This window comes from Rhinichthys klamathensis, unplaced genomic scaffold (genome assembly GCF_029890125.1).
Source record: "Rhinichthys klamathensis goyatoka isolate OS25496 unplaced genomic scaffold, OSU_Roscu_1.1 h1tg000121l_1, whole genome shotgun sequence".
Taxonomy (NCBI): Eukaryota; Metazoa; Chordata; class Actinopteri; order Cypriniformes; family Leuciscidae; genus Rhinichthys; species Rhinichthys klamathensis.
In genome coordinates, this window is record NW_026606658.1 from 5,373,682 (window position 1) to 5,401,320 (window position 27,639).

Below are 27,639 nucleotides of genomic sequence, written 5' to 3' on the forward strand. Positions count from 1 at the left end.
TAATTAACGCTATATAGAAATACATACATAAAAAAAAACTAATAAAAAAACCAAGCTAATTCAAAATATCAATAAATAGTATAATAATATACATAACTAAAATAACACTTCTGCGGATGGATTACTTCAACAATCCCGCTGAAAAGAAAAACAAGTTTAAAAGTTTAAAATGTATTTATTCTGCATGGAAATCAGAATGAGAGATTTTAATTTCATTCATGTACATATTGGTTGGTGATCATTTTAAATGAAACAAATACCATAGTAGTGTTATATTTTATTACATTTATATTACCACCCCAAAAAATTATTTTTGCATTTGTTTTTTAAAGAATACAATAGCTATTCACAAACACAAGCCATCTCAGTTGTTTCTCTATGTTTTACATTGCTCTGCAAGTAGAGTTTAAATTGAAAGGAACCAAAGAAAGTTTTCAAATGAAATTCATGCACCAAATTTAAGATTAAGATTGAGAGGTAGATTAAGTACAGAATCCCATTTCATTTAGAACGCTTTCAGTGTCTCTCAGTAGGTTGCGCAGAGGCTCCAGCACTGGGGTGACGTGTTGGTCCATCCACTCCTGAACTGTAGAGACTGAGTACAGAAGACACATCTCTCCCCTCACCTCTTGCACCTGAATCTCCACATCATCAAGAATCCTGTTGGAGCAGACGAGAAGAACAATAGGGATATACAGGTCCTTCTAAAAAAATTAGCATATTGTGATAAAGTTCATTATTTTCCATAATGTAATGATAAAAATTAAACTTTCATATATTTTAGATTCATTGAACACCAACTGAAATATTTCAGGTCTTTTATTGTTTTAATACTGATGATTTTGGCATTCAGCTCATGAAAACCCAAAATTCCTGTCTAAAAAATTAGCATATTTCATCCGACCAATAAAAGAAGTGTTTTTAATACAAAAAAAAAAAAAGTCAACCTTCAAATAATTATGTTCAGTTATGCACTCAATAGTCAATACTTGGTCGGGAATCCTTTTGCAGAAATGACTGCTTCAATGCGGCGTGGCATGGAGGCAATCAGCCTGTGGCACTGCTGAGGTGTTATGGTTATGTTAGGGTTCAGGTCAGGAGAGTTGGCAGGTCAATTGAGCACAGTAATACCATGGTCAGTAAACCATTTACCAGTGGTTTTGGCACTGTGAGGAGGTGCCAGGTCGTGCTGAAAAATGAAATCTTCATCTCCATAAAGCTTTTCAGCAGATGGAAGCATGAAGTGCTCCAAAATCTCCTGATAGCTAGCTGCATTGACCCTGCCCTTGATAAAACACAGTGCACCAACACCAGCAGCTGACATGGCACCCCAGACCATCACTGACTGTGGGTACTTGACACTGGACTTCAGGCATTTTTGGCATTTCCTTCTCCCCAGTCTTCCTCCAGACTCTGGCACCTTGATTTCCGAATGACATGCAAAACTGAGCAACAGTCCAGTGCTGCTTCTCTGTAGCCCAGGTCAGGTGCTTCTGCTGCTGTTTCTGGTTCAAAAGTGGCTTGACCTGGGGAATGCGGCACCTGTAGCCCATTTCCTGCACACGCCTGTGCACGGTGGCTCTGGATGTTTCTACTCCAGACTCAGTCCACTGCTTCCGCAGGTCCCCCAAGGTCTGGAATCGGTCCTTCTCCACAATCTTCCTCAGGGTCCGGTCACCTCTTCTCGTTGTGCAGCGTTTTTTGCCACACTTTTTCCTACCCACAGACTTCCCACTGAGGTGCCTTGATACAGCACTCTGGGAACAGCCTATTTGTTCAGAAATTTCTTTCTGTCTTACCCTCTTGCTTGAGGGTGTCAATGATGGCCTTCTGGACAGCAGTCAGGTCGGCAGTCTTACCCATGATTGCGGTTTTGAGTAATGAAACAGGCTGGGAGTTTTTAAAAGCCTCAGGAATCTTTTGCAGGTGTTTAGAGTTAATTAGTTGATTCAGATGATTAGGTTAATAGCTCGTTTAGAGACCCTTTTCATGATATGCTAATTTTTTGAGACAGGAATTTTGGGTTTTCATGAGCTGTATGCCAAAATCATCAGTATTAAAACAATAAAAGACCTGAAATATTTCAGTTGGTGTGCAATGAATCTAAAATATATGAAAGTTAAATTTTTATCATTACATTATGAAAAATAATTAACTTTATCACAATATGCTAATTTTTTGAGAAGGACCTGTATATGATCATATAAGGGACTTGTTTAAAATGCACTTGAATAAGAAACAAGAAAGAATGTTGTGAAAAAAAGCTAACTAAACATGCACTACTGTATTCATAATAAAAGACTTACATTTTTGCTTGTGTTTTAATCTGTTGAGCAATTAGTGGGTTAACGGTCTTCCTTTGAATGTGATAAGGCGTGAACCAGCCCCTCACAAACCTATTATGCAAAAATGAATAAAACGGTTAGTGAGAACTTTGCAATAACTTCAAAAGCATCTTTTAAAAGGGAAACCCTAATAGCCCTGAACTCACATATTGTTCTGAAATTGTCTCAGTTCTGCAGACTCCAGCAAAGACGTCAGCTTCACTATGAGTTCAGCTAGTTTCGCCCCAACAAAGGAGGAAGACATCTTGGAAGACGATCTGGGACACAGAGGCCAAAGAATATGCTGTAAATGAGTCTATTTCAAAGTAACCCTTGAGGTTTCTTAGTGTTACACACTCACATGCTTTTTTCTTTGAGGACACGTGTATGAATGAAAGGTACCTCTCTAAGTCTCCTACTTCCACAGTGCCAAGTGTCTTAACCACCTTCTTTTGATCCTCTTCAGTAAAGCTACCTGAATCACATTGAGCAGCTATAGTGAGTTTAGCACTCTTAATATGCATTTACTCCCACCAATTTGCCACGCAAGCACTAAAGAAAAAGAAACTTAAAAATGAAAGAGACTGACCGTGCAGAAGAGTTTGCAAACAAGACGCCAGAGAGGGCAAACTCACGGGCATCAGTTCACACAAAACAGACAGGTGGTCATATCTTAAGGGAAAAAAAGAAACATACATGTTGTTGCCTTGGTCAATAAGAAGACTGATTCTAGTGATAGTGAGGATGTCATCTAACCTTTGCCATCCAGTTAGTGCAATTCCCTGTAGCTCAATGCCAGCTGACAGGCTGGATACCACTTTGAGCCATTGCAAATGGTTGTCCACATGCCTCTGAGTGCAGGTCACACAGGTGTGCACGGTGGTCGAGCCTTTAAAAGAGCTGGCGGCCCACTGCTGTGACATACCCGCAGACTTATATAGCTCCATTAGCTCAACTGGAAAGAGTGCATGTAAAATGATCAAGCATTACTATGAACAAATAATTCAAAGCATTTAACAGTAACTTAAACGTAATGTAGAATTCTTCTGAGTAACGTACCAGTGTTTTTGACATCCAGAGCAGGGCTGTAATCCCACAACATTGGTTGCACTAATCCAACAAGACCGCTTTCTAGAATAATATCACAAATTGGATAGGGATTTCTGTTAAATTCAATTTGGTCATTACTAACAGTATATTATATTATTTATTTAATTTCTTTTATTTCACTTTGTGTAAGTGTGGAAGATGTGGAGCATTTAAGTACAATATTTGAACAGCAAGATGTGTCGCATCAGTCAAAGACCAACAATTAAAAAAAGTGCATCCTCCTCAGTGAACAGCCCTTTAGACCTTGTTTGAAGTCCAAACCCGCTCCAAAAAAATGTCTTTCTATTGTCTTTTTATGTATAATTGTATGCTTTTTGGCAATTGGCAGATGGCTGACACAAAAATAAACATTATGTCATTAAGAGGTTACATAAAAATGTAGGTTTGGAACAACATGAGGGTGAGAAAATTAAGAAATTTTTCACATATGACACTATTTATTGAATATATCCTTTCCTTTTGTACACAGCAAAATCATAATAATTAAAAGCTCACCTTTAATGGTCTCAGGGGTCATGGACCTGAGCATATCATCCCACATGATCAACTTAAGGTTGGGCACACTTTTCTGAATTCCCTTCGCCACTTTAATGACATGACTGAGGAACAGCTTGTGAACGCTCCGACCTGGAGCACTTAACCACTGTTTGGACTCATCTCCGAGACCAAGCATGTAAACCTATGAAAATAAACAAATGTTATTTGATCAACAGACCAATATTAAACTAGCAACCTATGTCAGACATCTACTTTTTCAAGATCTGAACAGATCTCGAGGCAACAGTTTTTCTTGCAGGAATCAGACATGTGACTCTTTTTATTGACAGAGGGTTGGGGTTCACCTCATCGGCTCCGATGTGCAGGTTGGTACTTTTAGGGTGGAGCTTCATGACTTGTTTTAGCATCTCTTGCACCAGCCTAACTCCTCGATCATGGTGTGGGTTCAGAGTTCCCAGACAGTAGTCCACCTCCCGCAGATCTCTAAACACCTTGTGCTTCAGGACAAACTGATTGAGAAAATTGTAAATATTAATGTTTGAATATGCATGATTTGATTTTGTTTATTTTGTTGATACATTTATTTTAATGCATTGTGTTTTGATATTAAACTGGCAAATCTTTGGCTCTTTCTTACTTTATGTAAATGACAAAAATCAGTTTCATAGTTACTTCCAAATGTCCAAACATCTGCACCAGGGGAATGATCTCCAGCCCTCTTTTATTGGCAGCATCCTGGATAGATGCAATCTCCTCACGGCTGTTTGAATATTAGGCATTTTTCATCAGATAAATTATCACACACAAAAAAAATCTACATTTAAAATATATACCCTCACCTGTATGGAGGCTGAGTCGTAGACTGCAGAACTTTCAGCTCTCCTTCATAGGGAAACATATCCTCATATTCAATGAGCAAGCCATTGGCACCAAGATCAGCAAATAACTGGATCAACTGAGGAAACATAATCGTGGTTTATTCCTTAATTCGTTTGTTTTATTTAGACGGTTATATTAGAGTAAAAGGAGTTGTACCTGAATTAGGTAGTCAATTCTAGGAGGTGCCCCTTTCAGGTCCAAATGAACTAACTTTTTGCAACTGCGCAATGACAGGTCCATAGCAGGTGCTGCACAATAAAAAAGCTAATAGCGCCTTTAAAAGATTGTAACTCTTACACCATATTTGAATTACGAGATTAACAACCGAGACGGGATAATGTGCACAGATTCGCCTTTCATGTATTTCTTATTCAGCCTTGTTCCTCTATCCAAAAATACGCACTTTCATTCAACCCAACGATGCTTAGCATGAGAAAGAACCGCTGTTTATTTATTTATTTATTTTACTGTACACTCCTTCAACCCTGTTAAAGAACGACGGGCATTGTAGTTTTTTGTGCATTCTTAAACCCGCAGCAATGCAGACCTAGGACTACAAGTGATTTTACGTCCGCTCAGAACCGGAAGACTTGGTTCTCTGCAGGGATGTTATTTTAGAATAAGAGTATGGTAACGCACACACACACACACACACACACACACACACACACACAATAATTCTGACATTCTGAGGAAATTTAAAGATAGTTTTTTACTGAATTTATTCTGAAATATGAAAACTGAACTAAATAATGATTATTAAAAAAAATGTATTAAAAAATCTTCAAGTTAAATGTTAAGACAACTGAGAAATGTACAATTATATATTTTTTAATAATATATATATAGGCCTATATGAAGACTTCAGATGCAAAAGCCTCGATCTAAAGTTTTTGTTTAATATTAACATTTTTATCAGGCTCCTATGTATAGGTTTCTACCCAAGTACCGGCATTTCTGAATGGGTTGAGGCTGGGATTTAGTGAGTTTGAAGTGAAAGTATTACTATGTGCGGAGAACATTTACTCAATATTATTATCTCATTTTTGACAGAGGTGGCTTTTAGAGGCGTTTGCATCGGAGGTCTTCATATAGGCCATTTACACTTTGAGAGCATATTCATTTAAGATAGGTACTGGAATCTGTTTTTGAGCATGTCATGTCGAACGTGTCACACTCTAGTGGACAGTGGTTCAATGTACAATATTGGTGAATACAATGTTATTGGTGGCAGCATAGTTGTTAAAATGTATCAGTTCTACTCCTGGAAGGTGATTCATGAACTGTGGCTAATTACATTTCACAGACACAAGAATAAACTGTTCCTAAATGTCACAATGTGTGTGGTCATAATTGCTTGTTGAATATCAGAAACAGAGTAGACATAACTAATAGTTTTCTCTGTACAAATTATCACATTTGCTCTTGAAAATAAAAATAATTATGCCACAAAAAATAGCTTACCTAATAACACTAATTTTTGAATTTCCTATACTGTCTTTATAAAAATTAGAAGACTATTGCAACGAACCCCTTCATAAATAATAAAAAGAAAATAAATATGCTTGTTTGTATGAATGGTTTATATAAACACTAATCGTATAAAATTCCCTGGAATCTGGGCATATTTCACACAAAAAAGATAGAATAATAGAATGTAGAACAGAATAGAGAATAATAGAAAAGAAATGAAACATTTTTTATATGAATAATATATACATAATAAAATATATAACGATAAATGCAAAATAAAATGCAATAGAATAAATATAATAAAATAAAAGTTCTTTAAAACCTTAAGTGTGTACAAAAAAATGTGTGACAAGAGTGTTGTGCATGCAGAACTACGCAAACGCTTCTGCGTACTTTCCATTGAACAGAAGGGGGATCAATGGGAGCCCTGCAGCACCACGAGGGGGCCTGATGCAGTAACACAGGAGCATCAGCAGTCCAAAAGAGCTTTACAGGACAGGCGGGAGTGCGCAGCGACGCGAACGCGCATGCACTCACCCACAGAGACCCACTGCGATTGGAAGCGCGAGGCGGTCAGATCGTGTGTTTTGTGTTGCTGGCGCGCAGTATCTTTTCACGCAAGTGCCAAGGACTGCAAGGGAAAAGTTTATTTCAAAGACTCACCAACTAACGGGCATGATCGCTCCCAGATTCCCCTGAACGCCAGGTCAGTACGAGCAGATTCTGCGTTCATTCCTATGCTTCAAAGGCGCATTGTTGCAAATATAAAGAGTTGCATTGTTGGGACCGCTGGGGACTGATTGTTGCGTAGCGGTTTGCTACCTTGCGGCCAACCACGAAAGCCGCTTTGGTAATCCATGGTTTGGGGAACCTGCTATCGTGCTGCGGCAAAATGCTCCCATCGGGTTTTTAAATTACAGCCATGTGTTTCCTTCGCATTTGACACCCCAGCTCATTTTTATTATCTAGTTATGAGGTGATTTAGAGGGTTTACTCAGACCTGTGTTTATAATATGTGGTTTGTTTTGATTACCACTTGGCTTGCAAGTAATAAGCTGTCATCAGTCAAAAGGGCGCAACGGTTCATCAAAGTTATGATGAGTAGGCTCTTAGAGAATTAGTGTTGGCAGTTGGCATGTTTATTCTTGCTATTGGAAAAAAATATGTCATTATTGTGATGGCACATCATTTGTTTCAACGATCTGTTATTTATCACAGTAAACATTTCTTGGGCAGAACAGAACTGTTGGTTTGTAGGCTACTTCTGTATTTTGTTTGAAAGTGTATGGGCCGAACCGACCCTTCCCCCTTTCTCCTGCGGCCTCGCTGTCGCCTTCGTCCGGGGAGGGACTGCACTGGCGACCGTGATGAGTGACCAGTCGCTACACAAACAAAGGCGGGTTACCAGGGGAAACGGGGTTCTCTACTTACGGACTGGGTCGCTGGAGGAATAGTGACGGCTCACGTTTGGGCTCATCTGCATGTGTCTTGAATGAACCGCTGCAACAAAGACAAATAGTGTTTGACGTGTGAGAACCTGACGGCTGAAAATCACTTCACAAAGTGTTGTCGATAATGCGTATACCGCCTGCAAGGTCACTTTGTGTTCACGGCTGCTAAGTGGCTCAGTAGATTAGATAAACAAACCCGTTTTATGCTGTCTGGGGTTGTCCAGCCTTGGTGTTTGTTTGTCGAAGGGAGAAAAGAGTTTAATCGGAAAGGGCCACTCAGTTTGAAGTCAGTAATATGAATGACAAAAGACCATTTCTGATTTTATTTGAGTAAAATGAATTGCTTTTTAAATAGCCTACTCATTTAATGAGTATTCCTTGCAGCCTTTCTACAGCATGGCAGGAAGACAAGTAAATGCTTTGAAAAAATGTGATAGGCTAGGACTAGGTTTTAGTAAAATTGTAGCGTTGCTGCATTTGTCAAGCTTAGCCATTCAATGTTTTTGTAAAGGCAAAAGTAACAGTGAAACATTTTTCCTTTCAAGGTTTCCTAATAATATTTTATATTTTTAAAAAGAAAACTAATTTTTTTTTTTTTTAGAGTTTTAGGGCCTTTTTTTACTAAAAGTCACAAACTAATTTCAAACAGGCATTACACTGTCAAAGGTGAGTCTATCAATTCTGTGTTGATCACATGACTTGAACCTATTTTCAAAAATGTATCTTTTAGTTCAAATGTGGGTGAAAGTCATGTCATGGAATGAGAGACTTATGTCTGATCTATAAGTGATGGACACTTTGGCATTTAGTAGTGTCATGTTCTGGTATCAGTATGTGGACTAATGCCTGGTTTCACAGACAAGGCTTAAGCCTAGTCCCAGACTAAAATACATGTTGAGCTGTCTTAAATGAAAGCATCTTGCACTGACATATCTTAAAATATGTCAGTGCCATTGTTTTGTTTCAAGATGCACACCAGTAATGTTCTTTTCCAAGAAACGTTTACAAAAGCTAATTGTCCTAATTTAACTAAGGCCTACTCCTTGCTTAATCTAAACCCTGTCTGTGAAACCACGCCTAAATGTTTTGTTTCTACTGGGATCAAATACTACTTGTGTTATTAAGCAGAGAAGGAGTAACAAGCTTCATCCATCTTGTTTACTCATCACTTCCATTCTCCACACATTTACATCGTTACACAACATTTTATAAAAAATAGTTGTCAACACAATACAAGTCACTAATGAACAAAACACTTCATTCACTTTCTCTTAAATAGCATGTAATAGTTTGCTAAACTTTTGAAGACTTTTTTCTTTTCTTGTCGTGTGCTTATAAATCACTTGAAAACTAGGCTAATCAAACCAAAACACTTTTTTTGCGCAATAAAACATTTTTCGAAAGAAGATGACAGTGTTTGTGAGTGTAATCCTGGCTAATCTTAGGATCCTCCTGGCTCGGACTGTGGGATTCAAAATGTTTTCTTTTATCTGTCAGCCATAAACACTGCTTTAAAACTCAGGATTTTCCCAGGTTTCAAATTTAGACATACAGGTAGTTGTGTTTAAAAGAAAAAGAAATGATATCGTGAACCTCTCGTCATGATGTTTGCCTTTAAATTTACAACTGCTGATTTGATATTAGGTTCATGTTGGCTTTTAGTGCTGCTAAATGTTATGTAATGTTAAAGACCACTGTGTAGCAATTCTTAATTTGATCATACCCAGAGTGTAAATGTCACACTACAAGCCTTGTTTCCGTTTGGGGAAAGTGAGATTTAACAGAGACATGTATTTTCTCAAGTTCAATGCATTTGTGTCTGTGACTCAACATTTGCTATGGCTTTCAAATTTGGTTTGATTTGTGTGGCTCATCCATATATTTTTCTTCTCTGGTTTGAATCTGGTTAATCTCTGGTTATTCTGGCTTTTTTTTCTTTTCTTTTTTTTTTCTCGAGCAATAGTATTGAAACCTAAAGCTGAGGAAAAATGAGTAGGCTTATATTGTTACATAGATAACTGCTGTCAATTTATTTCTCCTTTCTGTAGTACGTTAGCATTTGAAATGGAGACATTAAGGGCTTGACTTTTTTGCTCATGTGGCTAGTGGTTTTTAAAGTTACTAGCCCCTCAGCATTTCACTGGCCACAATTTTGCCAAAAAAAAACTGCCATATAGATATTTTTAATCTCATAATTAGGATCCATTATACTGTTACACATAGGTTTTCTTTCTCAACTGTTTACGTTCACTTAACTGACTGTTTACGTGAATAGCAGCGAATACTCTGCAAGACCAGCTTTTTGAGTATTTTGTGTGTATTCAATGTAATAAGCAGCAAAAAAGAACTAAATTTTGTACTGAAAGGCAGCTTTATGTGTGCGCACTTTGGGTGTGAGCACAAAACATGCGGGAATGAGTAAAATTATGCACAGTACGTGCACTCCCACGCCGAAATTTAAGCCCTGTAACACCAACAATATTCATCCAGAGGAAAAGAAACGAGTGAGTGAGCGGAGGCTGGTTTGGTTTGTGTGTCAACTCGCTGTCGGAGAGATGAGAGATCGAGAAAGTGCAGCTGGTATCGTGTATCTATTCTGCGGAAAATGAGCATTGGAAGCATTTCAGATACTTCAGTATGGATAAAAAACAATATTTGACAACACTACATTGCGTTATTTCAGACGCCTTTTTAAAAGACTAGTTGAAAAATGTATTATCAATATCAACCCGCTAAAGTGTGTTGCATTTGGTGGGTGTTAATGTCAATCCCTGGATACAATGCTGCATATTATATTGTATTTTACCTGTTTCTGAATGAAATTCACATTTGTAATAGGTGCTAATGTCTTGATAGTAAAGCTCTTTGGTACTGCTCTGGGTTTTACTGTAAGTTTGTATATAGAGGCGCTATGTGAAATTCAGTCAAATTGAATAGGAATGTCAAGATCCACCTGCAATGATATGGGATTTCTGCTGGAGTGACAGTCTCACTCATCTTGCTGCAAAGTTGGTAGTAACTTTATGCGTTGCGTTGGCCGCATTAACACTGCACTCACACCCAGAGGAGACCTTCCATCTGCTCCTTGTTTATAGAAGCTCCACTTTGGTTAGCAGTCAAGTCCCCAGATGGGAGACACATGGTAGATTTAAAAATTCTTGTGTGCTACTTTTTCGATTGAAGATTTGCTCACTTTAATGAAGATCTGCTTTACTCTTTAAAAAGTGTTGATACCTCAAGTTGTTTTAATGTTGGTGGAAAACTGCCATCAGAGCTTTCACCTGTTATTCTCCCCTCTGTGTTAATAATGTTTGTTTTTAAAATGTCGCCATGTCCCTTACTTATCGGAAATCATTGAAGGCCTTTATTCCTCCGACTTCCTTCAAGTGATAACAGTGCAACACGAGCTTTCAAACATGCTTGACTCCTGGCGATCCTGTGTGTAAGTGTGGATGTTATTGGCAGAGGGAGAAGATGGACTATGTTTAGCTCAAGTTATGGTTCATGGTGTCAAGGGAGGATGGGGCATTTTAGCGGACAGGCTTGTTCTAAACTTTAGGTTGGGTTAGTTAGTATTAGAGAAAACAAAAATGGTCTGACAGTGACAGTAAAGACATTTATAATATTACAAAAGATTTCTATTTCAAATATATGCTGTTCTTTTGAACTTTTTATTTATCAAAGAATCCTGAAAAAAATGCTTCACTTTTATTTTGGATCAAATAAATGCAACACACCGACCCCAAATATTTTTATTCCTCAGTAGAGACTCAATTAAGAAGGCCAATCACTTTATTAATAGTTGTTTATTAATTGTTGTTAGTTGTACAGAACCCATCTCTCTGCTCTCTCACAAAGTTGTTCAGTGCTGGATGTTCTGAGTTCTTTTGGCATGTGTCCCTTACGGTATCAGTTCACACTAAGGGCCCATTTATCCAGGAGGTTTTTGCATTTAAATACATGACGCGGGGCAGTGGAATGAAAAGCAAGGTCTAAAAATGCGTCCTTCTAAGATCTTTTCTTTAAACTTGAGCGCCACGTTTTTAGAACACCGTGTCATTCAGGAGAAACCGCATGCAAATGATGCGAGGCTCGAACGCAATGGTCAAACATGTCTGTCTAGTGCATGTTTACATTTAAGAACTATTGAAAAGCAGTGCACTGAAATGCAAAAACAGATTCTGTGTGAACAGCCCTTTAAAGTAAGATGCAGTCGGTAGCGTTTAGCAGCTCTCCTTTACCAGTCATGCTCTTCATTAGTCTTTTGTTCTTTTTGTATATTATTTGGTGTTTTCTTTGAATCAGATTATCTTGTCTTGTTGTTTCCCCATTTATTGGCGTGCCTGCGGTAGGGCTTGATGAAGTATGCAGGAAATGAAAGAATGTGAGAGATTGAAGTTGCTGCCAAGACTGGCACGAGTCTTTACTGCAAAATGTGAAGACAGAGGGAGAGTAGACAGACTTCAGCTCTACGCTGGTTAAATCAATGCTGGGTCAACTTGTATAGTGGAAGAGATGTGTGGTTGTTGAGAAGTTCAAATGTGAGAAACCGTTTTTGCTTCAGTTTTATGTCTTTCTCACGAGGTTCAGGACCCTAATGATGTTTTAGTACATGTGTCGAATCATCATGACAAAGTCCCTTTGACTGTCTCAGTGTAAATGTTTAAAGGGATAGTTCACCTAAAAGGAAATTCTAAAAACCCTCATTTCATTCCAAACCTGTAAGACATTTGTTCATCTTCAGAACACAAATGAAGATCTTTATAAAGAAAGCTGACCTCTCTTTGAAGATGAGTTCATCAATTTAAAGCTTGGTTGAAAATCAAAGGTTTTGTGAAGCTTTTGGATAAAAGGCAGCTGTGTCCTGTCCTGCTGTATATGATCAGGAAGGTAGTAGCGATATTTTAGAAAAGACAGGCAAAACTATATAAAATATATTGTAGCTAAGTTTGACTTTCATGGAAAAATACATTGGTTGAATATAATATAGCTAAGTTTGATTTGAAAGAGAATTACTTTAGGTCAGGTCAATGTAGCCAAATTGGGGTCTGAGGTAAATCATATTGGTTCAATGTGATTGTGATAATTCCAATAGAAACAGTTTGGTTACATCCAACAAACATGATACAGCTTTATTAATGCAATGATTTGATGTGGAAATGTGCCACATGATTAAAATACATTCAACTGATTAGGTATTATTTTGTGCGTAGTGAATTGTTTGTATGCGGCATGTGCTTGATAAACGGTGCAAGGTTTTCTCAGTGGAGGGATCGGTGTAGTCTGTGTTTGGTTACAGTATTCAGTTTCATTCAGTCTTAGTAACCTTTATCAGTCCCTTTCCTCCATGGCTATTTTGAGAGGTGCCTTATGTCACATCAAATCCACATCTAAAATTTGACAGCGCCGCATGGCTTCACACACACTGAGCAGGTTGTATAATATTTGTTGCTATTTTGAAATGTTTAGTAAACCCATCAGCTTCCATGACTGACCGTTTAAGGACAGACCGTGTGGATTAACTTTAAGTAGGGAAGGTTTCATGGCTTATTAAGAGAGTGTGTCTTTAAAATGTTAGTTTCCCTTAACCAAACTCTGCATTATTGGGATAAAGTCTATAGCTCACAACTGTTTTCATGTTATGGACGATATCAAAAGTCTATACTATTTTGACTAAATAAATTAAAAATAAAACGCTAATATCAAAATCAATTGTTTGAAATGCTCTACTGTTCAATAGTTTGGGGTAAGTGTTGGTTTCTTTTTTTTATTTTATTTAATTTTAATTTTAATTCTTTTTATTTTAAATAAGTCTCTTCTATGCTCCCTAAAACCTCATTTTATTTGATCAAAAATACTGTAAGACAGTAATATTTTTAAATATTGTAACAATTTAAAATAACCTTTTTCTATTTTAATACACTGTAAATAGGGCTGTTCTATAAAATAATTATTGTGATCTAATTTAATTTTCCTCGATAAAAGTTCGATAAATATTCAATGTAATATACGCCAAAAGCAGAACAAAACAGCGCTACTCGTTTGAACCGTGCCACACGGACCATTTATCAGCTCAGCTCAAACGGCGAACCTGAATTTTCAAAAGTCATTATTTCAGTGTCACATGATCCTTCTGAAATCATTCTAATATTCTGCTTTAGTGCTCAATAGACATTTCTTAATATTATCAATGCTGCAAACAGTTGTGCTGCTTAATATTTGTTTGGAAACTGTGATTTTTTTTTTTCCAGGATTCATAGATGAATAGAAAGTTCAAACGAACAGCCTTTATTTGAAATTGAATTTTTTTTTAAACAATGTAAGTCTTTCCTGTCACGTTTAATTTAATGCATTCTTGTTCGATAAATTATTTCTTTAAAAAAAATCGTACTAACTCCAAACTTCCGAACAGTAGTGTATTTAGTAGACTAAACGGCATGTTTCAAAGATTGTGCATCATCTATCAGAGGTTGCTCAAAAATCCAGCCAATCAGACTAGAGCTGGCCAGATCAGAAAGTACTTGCAGTTTTTGTGCATAGTATGCATCAGAAAGTTACACCTTTTATTCCATATACACAAAAGGGCTAAAAGAACAAAGGAGTCAGAGAAATGAAAGGAAGAGTGAATCCAGCCGCTCTTTATATCCGGCCCAAGGCTGTCACAATCCATCATCTGTAAGCACCATATGTGAACATGACAGTGTATATTTAACCTAAGAATGCTTAAGGGGGATTGTGTACATGTGAGAGTGGGATATGGGGGCAAACAGATGCATGTTGATGGTAGATAGGGATCTGCAGGCAATACTCTGGAAAATATCACTCGGTTCACTCAGTGATCGGTGTGTGAGTGAGCACGGTTATGTTCCTTGAGACCTGTCATTGTAATTTGATCATTGGATTACTGATATGTTAGTTGCCATGGCGTCCTCACGCATGATTAGGTTACCATGCGTCTGTCCTTGATGCTGGAAAGTACAGTAGCACTTTTCTGTGTAATGTGTGATCAGATCAAGTCTGTCACAAATGCTATTGATTAACAGTACCACAGTTTTCAACATGTGTGTGATTTCAATCCCTGTGTGCTAACAATCTCATTCTCTCTTTTTGCAGCCGTGCGGACACAGCAAGAGAGAGATGTGGATCCACTTACAGTCTGTCTTCTGAATAACGCACGGACAGATTGAGCCATGACGGAACGGGATGGCCGTTGTGATTTGTCCATCGCCCCGGGGCAGGTATATATCGAGGTGGAGTTCGATTATGAGTACAAGGCGAAAGACAAACTCATCTCCATACGGCAGGGCGAATGCTACCAGTTGGTTCGTAAAACCAACGAGGACTGGTGGCAAGTTCGGCGGGAGGAGGGCACCAAGGCTTTTTATGTCCCCGCTCAGTACGTCCGAGAGGTCCGACGTGCCCTTATGCCACCGCCCAAACCTCGCGCAAAGCCCCCCAACGTCCTTGAAATCAGCCAGTGCCGATCGTCGAATGAAAATCTCAACCAACGCGCTCCTACGGAAAGGTCCAGCTTTGGCAGGCCACCTCCTTCAACGACACCTTCCCCATTGCCAGGGCAACTGACCCCGCCTTTGTTGATGCGGGACACCAATCAGAACCCGGGGATGAAGAGCGTTGTTGCCGAGCTGACTCTGCTCAACAACAACAACCATCATAACTATCACCATGGCAACCCCACACTTCCACGAGGGCGGGCGGAATCCCCTCCACGAGAGCATGGTTGCCAGGGGAAACTCCCAGGTGTGTTGACGGTGGACACGGAAGGGAGCGTGTCACCAGGAAATGGGTTGGAGAAAATGAGAAATGACTCTGAATCTGGAGATGAGCTCAGCAGCAGCTCTACCGAACACATGCAGGTAAGAACGAGTGACATTCGCCCTCCTCCTTCCTCTCCCACGCATTTGTTCTCTCTCCCTCTCCCTCCCAAACTTACTCATGTTCTGCCTTTATCTCTTTCGATGTCGTCTTTGGCTTTCATTCTCTACATTTCAAGCACTTATCTTTGCCAGAAATGCTCCTTTTCATCCTTTGACTGTCATTATCTGCTGTTCCAGCAATTACTACTAGACTAATCTAACATTTGCTCCTCACTTCTTCCCCTTTATCCCTCCTTCGGTTTTACCTCTGACATTTACGGTTGCACGTCGTCTTTTCTGTCAGATTAAATTGGTTTCAGCAGTGTTTTTCTCTCCTCTTCCTGCGTTCCTTCCTTTCCGCCGTGTGAGACTTGTTTAGCAGGAGATGCAGTCTGTCCTCTGCTATGGTGATGGAAATTGTGGCCACCTCTCAGGGTTTGATTAAGACAGTAGAGACGTCAGACTCATTGAGATCACAAAATGCAACACTTGTTGGGCTTTTTACAGAGTCGTTTCTGAATTTAAAAAGTTGCTTGTATTAGTCTACAATCTCTGAATGCACGGTACATTATGTGTGTATCGTATAATATATTATATGTGTGGGTGTGCATTTATGTAATGTATGTATTAAAATATGTGTATATGTAATATATATAATAAATGTGAAATTAGTGAATGAATAATTTTAATAATATATTTATTTAAGTGTAATTGTAATAATAAATATTAATAATAATATAAAACAATTGTTCTATATTAACAATCATAAATATATCAAAAATATTTTATATTGTGTTTTAGTATTTTAGTTGTATTTATTAATAGTGTAGCATAGATTAAAAATACAATATAACAAAGTTACAAGTAAAGTAAGGTCTAACTGTAGTATTCAGGTACAGAAGTGAAATAATTTGGCCTAAATGTAAAATAACACTATAGTGTTAAATGGATACTCCACTTTTTTTGGAAATAGGCTCATTTTACAACTCCCCCAGACCAGAGTTAAAGGAGAACTCCGGCGCAAAATGAACCTTTGGTCTAATTACACATTGTTACCTAGTCAACCGTTATCTGAGATTTGTTTTCATGATTATCGAATGTAAATAGTTTTATCTCTAAAAACAGTTTAGCCTATAAAGCTAGTATAACGCTAGTATATTGGGCATAGATCAATGACAAATAAAAATCGCTTGTTAATACCACTAACAAGGCTCAAAATAGCCCCACACTAACACGGTAGCATAATGAGGGTCCCTACCTTCAAACCGAAGCATTGAGAACTTTGTCAGTGTCCAGACAGTTTAATAAGAAGATATTTAATACATACAGTCAACTTCGCGTATACAGGCAGGAGCCATCTTTGAAATACAGCCTTTACCAGTCGATCTACGAACGCCGATCCAAGCCTGCTGTTCGCGCTCACCTTATCACAACTCATAGCTCGTTCACATTCTCACCAGCGCACTTGGATCGGCGTTCGTAGATCGACTGGTAGAGACTGTATTTCAAAGATGGCTTCTGCCTGTTTACGCGAAGTTGACTGTATGTATTAAAAATCTTCTTATTAAACTGTCTGGACACTGACAAAGTTCTCAATGCTTCGGTTTGAAGGTAGGGACCCTCATTATGCTACCGTGTTAGTGTGGAGCTATTTTGAGCCTTGTTAGTGGTATTAACAAGCGATTTTTATTTGTCATTGATCTATGCCCAATATACTAGCGTTATACTAGCTTTATAGGCTAAACTGTTTTTAGAGATAAAACTATTTACATTCGATAATCATGAAAACAAATCTCAGATAACGGTTGACTAGGTAACAATGTGTAATTAGACCAAAGGTTCATTTTGCGCCGGAGTTCTCCTTTAAACTGTTGAGTTTTACAGTTTTTGAATCCATTCAGTCGATCTCCGGTTCTGGCGGTACCACTTTTAGCATAGCTTAGCAGACATCATTGGAGTGGACAAGACCATTAGCATTTCTAAAAAAAAAATGACCAAAGAGTTTCGATATTTTTCCTATTTAAAACTTGACTCTTCTGTAGTTACATCGTGCACTAAGACCGACGGAAAAGGTAAAGTTGCGATTTTCTAGGCTGATATGGCTAGGAACTATACTCTCATTCCTGCGTAATAATCAAGAAACTTCACTGCCGTACCATGAGTGCAGCAGGTGTAATGATATGACGCAGCGCCTGAAAATAGGCCACCTTCCGTCAACACAACGGAACTATTTTCAGGCGCTGCGTCATATCATTGCGCCTGCTGCTCTCATGGTACGGCAGTGAAGTTTCTTGATTATTACGCAGGAATGAGAGTATAGTTCCTAGCCATATCAGCCTAGAAAATCGCAACTTTACATTTTCCGTCGGTCTTAGTGCACGTTGTAACTACAGAAGAGTCAAGTTTTAAATAGGAAAAATATCAAAACTCTTTGGTCATTTTTTTTTTAGAAATGCTAATGGTCTTGTCCACTCCAATGATGTATGCTAAGCTATGCTAAAAGTGGTACCGCCAGAACCGGAGATCGGCTGAATGGATTCAAAAACGGTAAAACTCAACAGTTTAACTCTGGGGGAGTTATAAAATGAGCCTATATCCAAAAAAAGTGGAGTATCCCTTTAACACTATATAAATGAAATATAGATTAATATTTGTTAAAGCTATATATATATATTTTTTTTAAAGCTGTGCTTTGTTGTTTGATTGTTAACATTAATGACACAGACAACAGCAGGTATATTAGGCTGCTGTCACTTTAAGACCTGATGCACAGATACAATATAATGATACACATCCGATTTCTTTCTCAACTGTTTACGTTCAATTAAGACATAATGACTGTGTTTACGAGAATACTTGCCAAGATGGATATTTTGACACAATTTTGTGTGTATGTGTTCGTTCAGGTGCAAGGAGATGCGAAAGAGAAATGAATTCAGTGATCAAGCGCTATCTGAAACGCGCCTCTCTGTGGCTACGTTTACACGTGGCCGGTTATTTTCATAAAGGGACATTTCACCCTCCGTTTTCAAAAATAACATCGTGCACACCTGTCAGTTTTCAGAAAAGTGTTCGTTTACTCTCGAACCCGTGTATATATGCCGTCAACAGCATGACAAACCTGTAGGTGGTAGTGTAACGAGAGGCTCAAGCCCACGTTAGTCAATCGAACGAATCGATTCGCAAGGTCGCACTTTTGACGCAGGTGCAAGTTCTGTCGCATACTGTGACGTCGGCTGCCTAAACTGCAGTTTTCTCAGTTTACATGCAAACGTGCAAACGAAGTTTTCTAAAATCTCCACTCTGGCCGGAGTTTTTAGAAAGAATCGTTTTCAGACGCGAATTCTCTGTTTGTGTGTAAACGAAGGGCACAAACGAAGGGAAATGTCTCCGTTTGTCAAAATGACCATGTACGTGTAAACGGGGCCTGTGTGTGCACGCTTTCACTCTACAATATTAAAAATGAAAGCTATATTTTTTGATGTAATACACAAATAGGAGATTTTGAAGACTTATTTTGAGCAAATTGAAACATGAAACACATGCATTATGTTTAATCCACTACTTGGGTGTCAAGGGGCTCTGCAGTTTGGGGAGTCCACACAGTAATATGTACTAAGTAGTTTCTGAGTGATTGAGCTTTTTGAGTGTCCCAGGGTGCATCATGTGGAGTTGGGTGTTTAGTCTTTGTTACTATCCTCCTCCCCCATTTCTCTCTCTCTCTCTCTCTCTCTTTCTATGAAACAGGGTGCTGCTGGGGGAACAAAGGGGATTGTGGGAGAATAGAAAGTAGGTCATATCTGACTAGATCATACTGTTGCCCCCGTTTTGTATGTGTGAGTGAGATGGAAAGATGCGCATTTAGATTTTGGTATCCATAAGATCATCATTGTTAACAATAAGGACAATAAGCATGAGTAAACCTGTAGCTTGTCATGTATATTGAGCTGATCTTCTGGAATGCCACATTGAGTGGATCTATTATTACTTATCTTGGTTGACAACATCAAGAAGATTTCTAGCCTCTTGCTGTCAAATAATGAGAATAATCATGATGCTTCTCAAAGTCAGGTTCTAACCATGCGCACACATACAGTATATGGGCTTAAAAGAACATACAGTACTCTGGGCTTTTGAGGGATTTGTCCATGTCAGGCTTTGTCCATTAGGGTCAGCTGCTAATACTAAACCATGTGATTACTTAATCAGCCCTTTAACAACTATCCCTTACAAAGAATATCTGGCCTCCAAATTTCATTAAACTTCTGCTATGTATGATGTTTGGTTTAAAGAAGGAGTTCACCATTACTGAGCCTCATGGTTCCATACCCTTAAAAACACAAAATATCATAAGTCTTGTGAAGCCATAAAATAACATTGTATTTTATTGTAACTAAGAAATTTGCTGAAAATGTCCCCCTCTTCCAAATGTCCCGTCTGCCCATGAAAGTGATTGTTTTCAGTTAATAACCAAGAAAATAATTATTTTATGTTTCTAACACAAAATAGCCTTTAAGACCTAAATGTATTGGATATATTTTATAGACAAAGAGAAGTGTGAACAGTCTTCTGTTCTTTGGAGTAAAATGTAGTTTAGCATTTATAAATATTTTGAATTAGCTTTTATTTTTAATCAGTTTTCATTTTAAGTTGTTAGTATTTTTAGTTAGCTTTAATGCATTTTTATTTCAGTTTTAGTAATTTTAGTATTTCAACTTGAACTTATTTTATTTCAGTTAGTTGCTAATAGGGGTGGGAATCTCTAGGCACCTCACGATTCGATTCGATTACGATTCAGAGGGCTGCGATTCGATGCTAAATCGATTATCAGAATCTTTTTTTTGTGTGTGTGTGACTATAAATACTTTGCTTTAAAAGTACAAAGTAATGACCCATAAAGAATTAACGTACAATATATTTTATTAACATTGCAAAGAACCAACAGGAAAATACATGTGTGTCTGAACTAGCAGCAGCATATTTGTAGTAAATTAATAATATAACAACGACCGGTAACGTTACAGCCGAGTGTTTTTCCTCCTCTGGCTGGAAACGTGTCATATGGCTTCTCATATGTGTCTTGTTTCCGAAATATTTTAGTTTTACTCTACAAAGCTTACAACTAGTGTGGCTCTTGTCCAGCTCCTTTCCCCCTTCAACTTCAGAAGCCAAAATATTTCCACACGTCAGCTTTTAACGAGGAGGGTGTTTGGATTTGGCGCTCAGCCATCGCGTCCGCGTCTGTTATGTGCACGCCACAGACGGTCCGGCCACTGCACTTCCGCGCTTCAGAGTTCCGTCTTTCGCGTTCCGTCAATATTACGTTATTATAAATATATTTCTAAATTTTTTTTTTTTTTTTGGAAAATCGATTTTTGACAATTGTGAATCGATTCAGAATCGTCCACATCCGCATCGCGATGCATCTAAGAATCGATTTTTCCCCCCACCCCTAAGCCACATTTCTGTTTTTCATTTCATATTTTATTTTAGCTTTATTTCAATATTCTATTCTATTCCATTTTTCTACTCTACTTTTAATAGTTTTAGTTACCAATAACAACGCTGTAATAAAGAATGCCATTTATACGTTCTTGGAAGGCTGAGTAAATGATGAATTTTCAGCGTGGGGGAACTGTTTGTATAAATACTTTTAGCCCAAAGTCACATACTCTCTGCCCGCGTCCCTCTTGACGTTGATCCCTCCTCTCCACTTATGAACGGGCAGCTTCTGCGCTCTGAAAGGATTGAGGTCCAAATCTGTTTCCCTCAACACTCCACCAGAGTGGCCCACAGAGGACGGATTTAGAACCCCAATTTCTCGCCTTTTTTCTATGCCTCGACTTTATCTTCACCCCCTGAAGCAGATTTGCAGGCGCACACACACACACACTTTCCGGCTCTCACTCTCTTCGCCTCCCCCACTCTTTCACTTTTATGGACTTTATATGTTTGAGTGTTTCCTTATTCTACTATTTTTTTTTATCCTTTTTTTGACAGACTCAAATAACTTGAAATAATAATAAGCCATCAGAAGACACACAAACGCTTGACCCGGGGATTAGTAGCATGTCACCTCTCTAATAAAAGATTACGAATAGCTTTTATAACAGAGAAAGGGGCTTTTCTAATGGGCAGCTGCACGAAATTAAATTCAGCCCCCTCAGCTGGGTGTTTTCCTTTGTGTGACTGAACAGTTATTGTACTTCAGCTTCTTTAATGTTTCAGTCTGTTTCTGCTGGTCTTCCTTTGATTTGGCATGCATGTACATTCATTGTTATTTTCACAAGTATTGAATCATTGACGCTTTTGTTAAGCTCACATGTTACAGGCCCAAAAGAGTCTTAGAAGTGTGTGTGGGTTCGGCTTCAGTCCGAATCCTGTAGCTCCTTCCCTGACAGTAAAGGAGGCCCGAGCATTCCTGTCATTCCTGTACCAGCACACACACACCGACTTCAGTTGGATAACCCAATAAAGCCCCACCGATCCTAGTGGGCGGAAAACAGTACAGCTCACCCTAATCTAATATTTACTCATGTATCAAAGATCTCTCGCTCTCTCTTCTGTCTGTTTTTGTTCCTGTCTGTCCGTCTCTATTTTTGACTAAATATGGACTTTAGGCTGAAAGATGGCAGTGGACATCAAATCGATGTGTGTTTGGGGTGATGTGGGGGTGGTTTGGTAACCTCGTGCTGTCAGAGCATCTCTCTGTCTCGAACTCATTCTGTCTGTCTGCTGTCGATGAGCACAGCTGACATGTTGTCGGGGCAGAATGTGTCCAGAGGGTGAGGTAAGTTTAGTCTAAATAGACTAACACACATTTAATATAAATAGAGACATACTATAGACTTCTGTTGTTTTTTATGTAAAGATAATTATAGTTGCCTAAATCTACAAGAACATTTTTTGCTTTTTAATAAGTAAAAAAAAAAGAAAAAAGCTTTATTTATGATATTTTTTTAATTGAGGGTGTCCCATCCAAAAGGGAGGTTTTGAAAAATCACTTCAAAATCAATATACAAAATCAATTCAAAAGTTTGGGATTAGCATTGTTTTTTTTGTTTTGTTTTTTTTGAAAACACTCTTCTGCTCACCAAGGCTGCATTTATTTAATCAAACAGTAAAAACTGTTATATTGTGATTTTTTTTTTTTCAGGATTCTTTAATGAATAGAAAGTTCAAAAGAATGTCATTTATTTAAAATACAAATTTTTGTAAAATGATAAATATTGTTACTGTCACTTTTGATGAATTTAATGCACCACTGATAAATAAAAATATTAATTAATAAAAAAAATCATACATACCCTAAACTTTTGAACGGAATGCTCTCTGAAATAAAAATGTGTTATTTAGCATTTTAATCCAACGTCTTATTTAATTGGAATGGCAATTAGAGTTAAGTCAAAAATAGACATAAAACATTGTGGTTGATACTACTTTGTTTATTTGTTAGATGGGATTGGAAAGTCAGGTAGAACCATCCAGCTACCAATAAAAGTGTAGTACTCTATTTTACTACTGTTATCTAAAAAGTGGATTGGTAATGTATGTCTAGACTGGTGACAAGTAATAAAGGCACTATCTTTCTATCTACAGCCTTGACATACATTTTGTGTTTCGCAAAGTTTGCTACTTCAGTTGCTGTGGTGTTTCTAGATTATTGTGTAGAGTGATCAGATGCATTTTAAACAATTACAAATAGACCTTATCACACACAAAAAAACATTTTTTTTGGCCCTGGCACAAAATGACCAGCTAACATCATTTCACTAATCATATCATCAGCACATGGGAAAGTGTGAACAAGCTCTAGCCAGGTGAAATCACTCAATCATTCTGATTGGATTATAAGAGCAGAATGATTGCTATACAAGGTGGGAAGAAGCGCTGTGTTATTTAGCAATGGTTACCTTTAAAAAAGCAACACGTGAATCCATCATCACTTTGCATCAAAATGACCTCACATGCAAGGAATTTACTGCAAAGAATATTGCACCTGAAAGAACCATTTACTGGATCATCGAGAACTTCAAGGAGAGAGATTCGACTGCTGTAAAGAAGGCTTCAGGACCCCCCAGAGTGTCCAGCAACTGTCTCCTCCTGAGGAGTAGGCTACGACAGCTATGTGTCACCACCAGTGCAGATCTTGCTCAGTATTGGCAGCAGGTGGGTGTGCATCAGATGCACCAAGACTTTTGGACAACGACCTGGTGTCAAGAAGGGCAGCAAAGAAGCCACTTCTCTCCAAGAAAAACATCAAGGACAGACTGAAATTCTGCAGGAAGTACAAGGATTGATACATTCATTCTCTGATGAAGCCCCCTTCCGACTGTTTGAGACATCTGGGAAAGCGATTGTCCTTAGAAGAAAAGGGGAACTCTACCATGAGTCCTGTGTAATGCCAACAGTGAAGCATCCTGGGACCATCCATGTGTGGGGTTGCTTTTCATCCAAGGAAGTGGGCTCTCTCCAAAAACACTGCCTTGAACGCCCCCTGAATCTTGATCCGACTCCGCCCCTTGGATCTTGATCCGACTCCTCCCCTTGGATCTTGATCCGACTCCTCCCCGTGGATCTCATGTACTGCATTGAGGTGCTACTGGGAGCTTCTCCCAACGACCCAGGAGTAATTTGGTGATGATCCATACATATTCCAGTAAGGTGGTGCACCATGTCACAAGGCAAGAGTGATAGTGAAGTGGCTCAGTGATCATTACATGGACATTTTGGATCCGTAGCCTGGCAACCCCACTGATCTTAATCCCATAGAGAGCTTGAGTCAATCCTCAAATGGTGAATGCACAATCAGACTCTGAACACTATATGGCAAGAATTGATCTCTATCAGCCAGAAGCTAATATCCAGCATGCCAGAGCAAATTGCTGAGGTTATGAAGAAGGGTCAACACTGTAAAAATGTTCACTCTTTGCATTAAAGGTTTTTTGCCAGTAAAAGCCTTTAAATCTTATGAAATGCCTAATTTTTTTCTCCAGTATACCATAGAAACATGTGAAAATTAATCTACAAATACAAAAGAAGCAAACTTTGCGAATCAATTTATGTCACTGCGAATACTTTTCTCCCCGTTTCACATTATTCTGGTGTTTAAACCAATTCAGCCCAGCCACAATACATCCAGGGACATTTAACTGTGGGAAAGGCTAAAGTCAAACAGATGAGAGAGAGAGCGAAAACAACATTGTGCCACTGACTGAACTTAGGTAACCCGTCCCTCACAGGGGTTTATGACCTTTTGATGATGTTGGACATTATCTCAGCAGTGCATGAGTGCTTTTGTCAGAGGGAACGTTCTACATCTCGGTTTGCTGAGCTGAGGTGCATCAGTGACAATAGTGAACCACTACTGTAGAATGATCCGGAGTGATCTGCCCACTCACAAAGAATCAAGCCACTCACATATTAGAGAACTTTTTTATGCAAACACTGCAGTCAGCAAACTTGCTCATGGATTTCTATTTCCTATGGGAATTCCCTGCCATGAATATTACTTGTGCTTAACTAGTCTAAACATATCAGTTTTCAACATCTGTGTGTGTAGAGGATAGGAAGTACAAGGCCACAGGCCTCTACTGTCCTCGCCTGTGATTGGCTGATGACCCTTCTCCTCTGTGTTTCTTCTCACAAGTTAATTAATGAAATGGATTTCACTGTGGAGATGGATGTCTCAGTGCTGTGTGTTTCCTGCCGTGTCTGAAAGGCCATAATTTGTTTGATGTCACTCTCCAGCATAGAAGATTGGCACCTGGTTAATGCCTTCAAAGCTGAAAGTTACTGTTTGTCTATGCTTGTGACAAACCATTGCAAAGAAATAGTCAGGTGAAGAACATGTGCAGTTCAGATTGACCCAAAATCAAGAGAAAGATGTGAGAGATCATGCTTTACTTATAGAAAATGAAGCCTGTTTTTGGACTATATTTTCTTCATTGCCATTTTTACAGCAATTAAACATGCTTTCCTGAAGTTCTCATTACTGCAGTGCAAAAACATTTCTGTCATTGCTGTAAGGCAAAACAAAACATCATATGTTATTTAAATTTACTACACCATTCAAAAGTTAAAGCTCCTGTAGGTAACTTTTGAAAACATGTATTTGCTAAAACTGTCATTATGTCCTGACAGTAGAATATGAGACAGATAATCTGTGTAAAAATCAAGCTCCTCTGGCTCCTCCCAGTGGTTCTATTGCCATTTGCAAGAAATACACGCTCCCGGTCAGAAACAACCAATCAGAGCCGAGAGGAGTGTCTTAGCAGTGTCAGTCACGCTCGTGTAAGCGCTGATCACACCCCTCTCTTGCACAGCCCGAGCGCCGGAGCGCGAGCCGTCGTTCAAACTAAAGATTGCCGGCGTGCTGCAGCTGTGCTTATGACGGAGAAACAACCTAACCTGCCAATTCTCGAGTGACACCTGCTCATAAAACAAAGAGGTAAAAGGAAAAAGACTGATGACGATAAACAAGCGAAAAAGAAAGAATTACACAGATAAAATATGTAGATAAAATGTCATGCACTCTGCTAAGCAACAACTGAAACCTGCTAATTCACTGGCTTGTCATGTTGCTGAAATGCAGGGGTCTCAAACTCAACTTAACTGGGGGCCGCTGGAGGTAGAGTCGGGGTCAGGCGGGGCCGCATCAAGTATTCCACAAAAAAATAGTATTCAAGTATTCCAAAAAAGGAGCACAACTGATCCAATCTTCTCAATATTTATTATTAACGTTTCTTCTGAACTGTTCCTCTGAATTTGAACATTCCTTTCTGTACATGATTGGTTCTTTATGAGCTGTCCTTCTGACAGTTGAAGTTCATTTTACAAACTTTCTTTGTCTATAACACATATTTGTGATATTTATATTTGCTTATGTCCTTTTTATTTTCTTTATACAACACATTAATGATATTGAATGTTTTTTTGTTTTTTTGAAGGCACATTTCCTTTTATTATACTTAGAAAAACAATTATTGCTTTTGAAATACAAATATTTGCAGTCATGTCTGCCCGTCTTATTGAATTCTTTCACATGTATAGTGTCTCAAATTACTGACTGCACAAATCAAAGCAAACCTTCTTATGAACCTGTTGGACACATATTACAAGCTCAAAATGATTATTCTCACATTGTTTTAGGGCAGGGTCTCTCTCCAACACGTCGCTCGCGAGCTGCCAGTAGCTCGTGGTCTGATTGGTGGTAGCTCGCCAAGGGGCCTGTTCACATATCGCGCTCACATATTTTGCGCGCTCAAGTTCGTTATTTCAAATGTAGGCGCGCGGCAAGCGCGCTCATAATTTAAGCGACGTGCTCATTTTTTCCAGGCGCAATATGTTTGTACTTCGCGGTTGTCTATGACAACTATTGACAACAAACCCACCGTGTCACGAGACTATCTATGGTAGCCCTTTAAGGGATAAAAAAAATATATATTTTTTTTAAAACGCGGCACACGCAACGACGGGCCGCACTAACATTAAACTTTAATGTCAAGTAGGGGGCCACAAAATATCACCCTGCGGGCCGCAAATGGCCCGCGGGCCGCGAGTTTGAGACCACTGTACTAGCACACCTTATCTAGCATTATATATCGCTAGAATAATTACTTACATGCTGTAACGTTAGTTACCGTTATATTAACGTTATCTTACTAGCTATTTATAACTTATAGAAAGAGTGCAACGTTATAAAGTTACATGTAGGCTATTGGAAAATACATAATGATTTGAGGACCAAGTTTGTAGTCAAAGTATGGGCAGGCCATAGTCAATGTAAAGCATATTATTGACGTTTAGTCCCTATTAGTGAATGTGCCATATAACTTTTTATCCGCCGTCATCGGTGGCCCTGTTTACTAGCCTGCGCGTTCACGACAGGCTCCGCTGTGGAGGGAGGGCTGTAGCGCAGCAGAGAGCAAGGGGGTGGGACCTGTAAGTTGTGCTTGTTCAAATTTTCAGTCAACGTTTTCTCAAAACTCCCTACTGCAGCTTTAATTCAGAAAGAATGCATTAAGT

At 38.6% G+C, this 27,639-nt stretch overlaps 2 protein-coding genes across 16 annotated transcripts in view; one reads left to right on the forward strand and one right to left on the reverse strand.

Moving 5' to 3' along the window:
- Positions 1 to 155: 155 nt before the first annotated feature.
- On the reverse strand, positions 156 to 5,258 carry hexdc (hexosaminidase (glycosyl hydrolase family 20, catalytic domain) containing). The gene is made up of 12 exons (XM_056255654.1): positions 4,968 to 5,258; positions 4,772 to 4,887; positions 4,605 to 4,692; positions 4,277 to 4,441; positions 3,930 to 4,113; positions 3,384 to 3,455; positions 3,081 to 3,279; positions 2,914 to 2,996; positions 2,727 to 2,799; positions 2,492 to 2,602; positions 2,307 to 2,396; positions 156 to 660 (listed from the first exon to the last, which is right to left on the reverse strand). The coding sequence occupies exons 1-12, from the start codon at positions 5,049 to 5,051 to the stop codon at positions 483 to 485; spliced, it is 1,443 nt and encodes a 480-aa protein (XP_056111629.1). The 5' UTR covers positions 5,052 to 5,258; the 3' UTR covers positions 156 to 482.
- A 1,497-nt stretch (positions 5,259 to 6,755) lies between these two features.
- The window catches only part of arhgap12b (Rho GTPase activating protein 12b), a 58,773-nt gene continuing 37,889 nt past the window's right edge, over positions 6,756 to 27,639 (forward strand). For 4 of the 15 annotated variants that reach the window (XM_056255657.1, XM_056255659.1, XM_056255658.1 and 1 more), the window contains exons 1-2: positions 6,757 to 6,990; positions 14,849 to 15,612. In XM_056255657.1, the coding sequence (XP_056111632.1) occupies positions 14,926 to 15,612 (687 nt within the window). In that variant the 5' untranslated portion in view covers positions 6,757 to 6,990; positions 14,849 to 14,925. Of the gene's footprint in view, positions 6,991 to 14,848; positions 15,613 to 22,356; positions 22,403 to 27,639 lie in introns of those variants that run through there. The other 11 variants (XM_056255662.1, XM_056255665.1, XM_056255666.1 and 8 more) reach the window with 5 other exon arrangements.

Excerpts from the sequence above, each read along its gene's own strand:
- hexdc (XM_056255654.1), bottom strand. The coding sequence starts at position 5,051 with ATGGACCTGTCATTGCGCAGTTGCAAAAAGTTAGTTCATTTGGACCTG. Across the intron at positions 3,456-3,929 it reads GACCCCTGAGACCATTAAAG|AAAGCGGTCTTGTTGGATTA; the intron begins GTGAGCTTTTAA and ends ATATTATTCTAG. Across the intron at positions 3,280-3,383 it reads TCTGGATGTCAAAAACACTG|TTGAGCTAATGGAGCTATAT; the intron begins GTACGTTACTCA and ends CACTCTTTCCAG.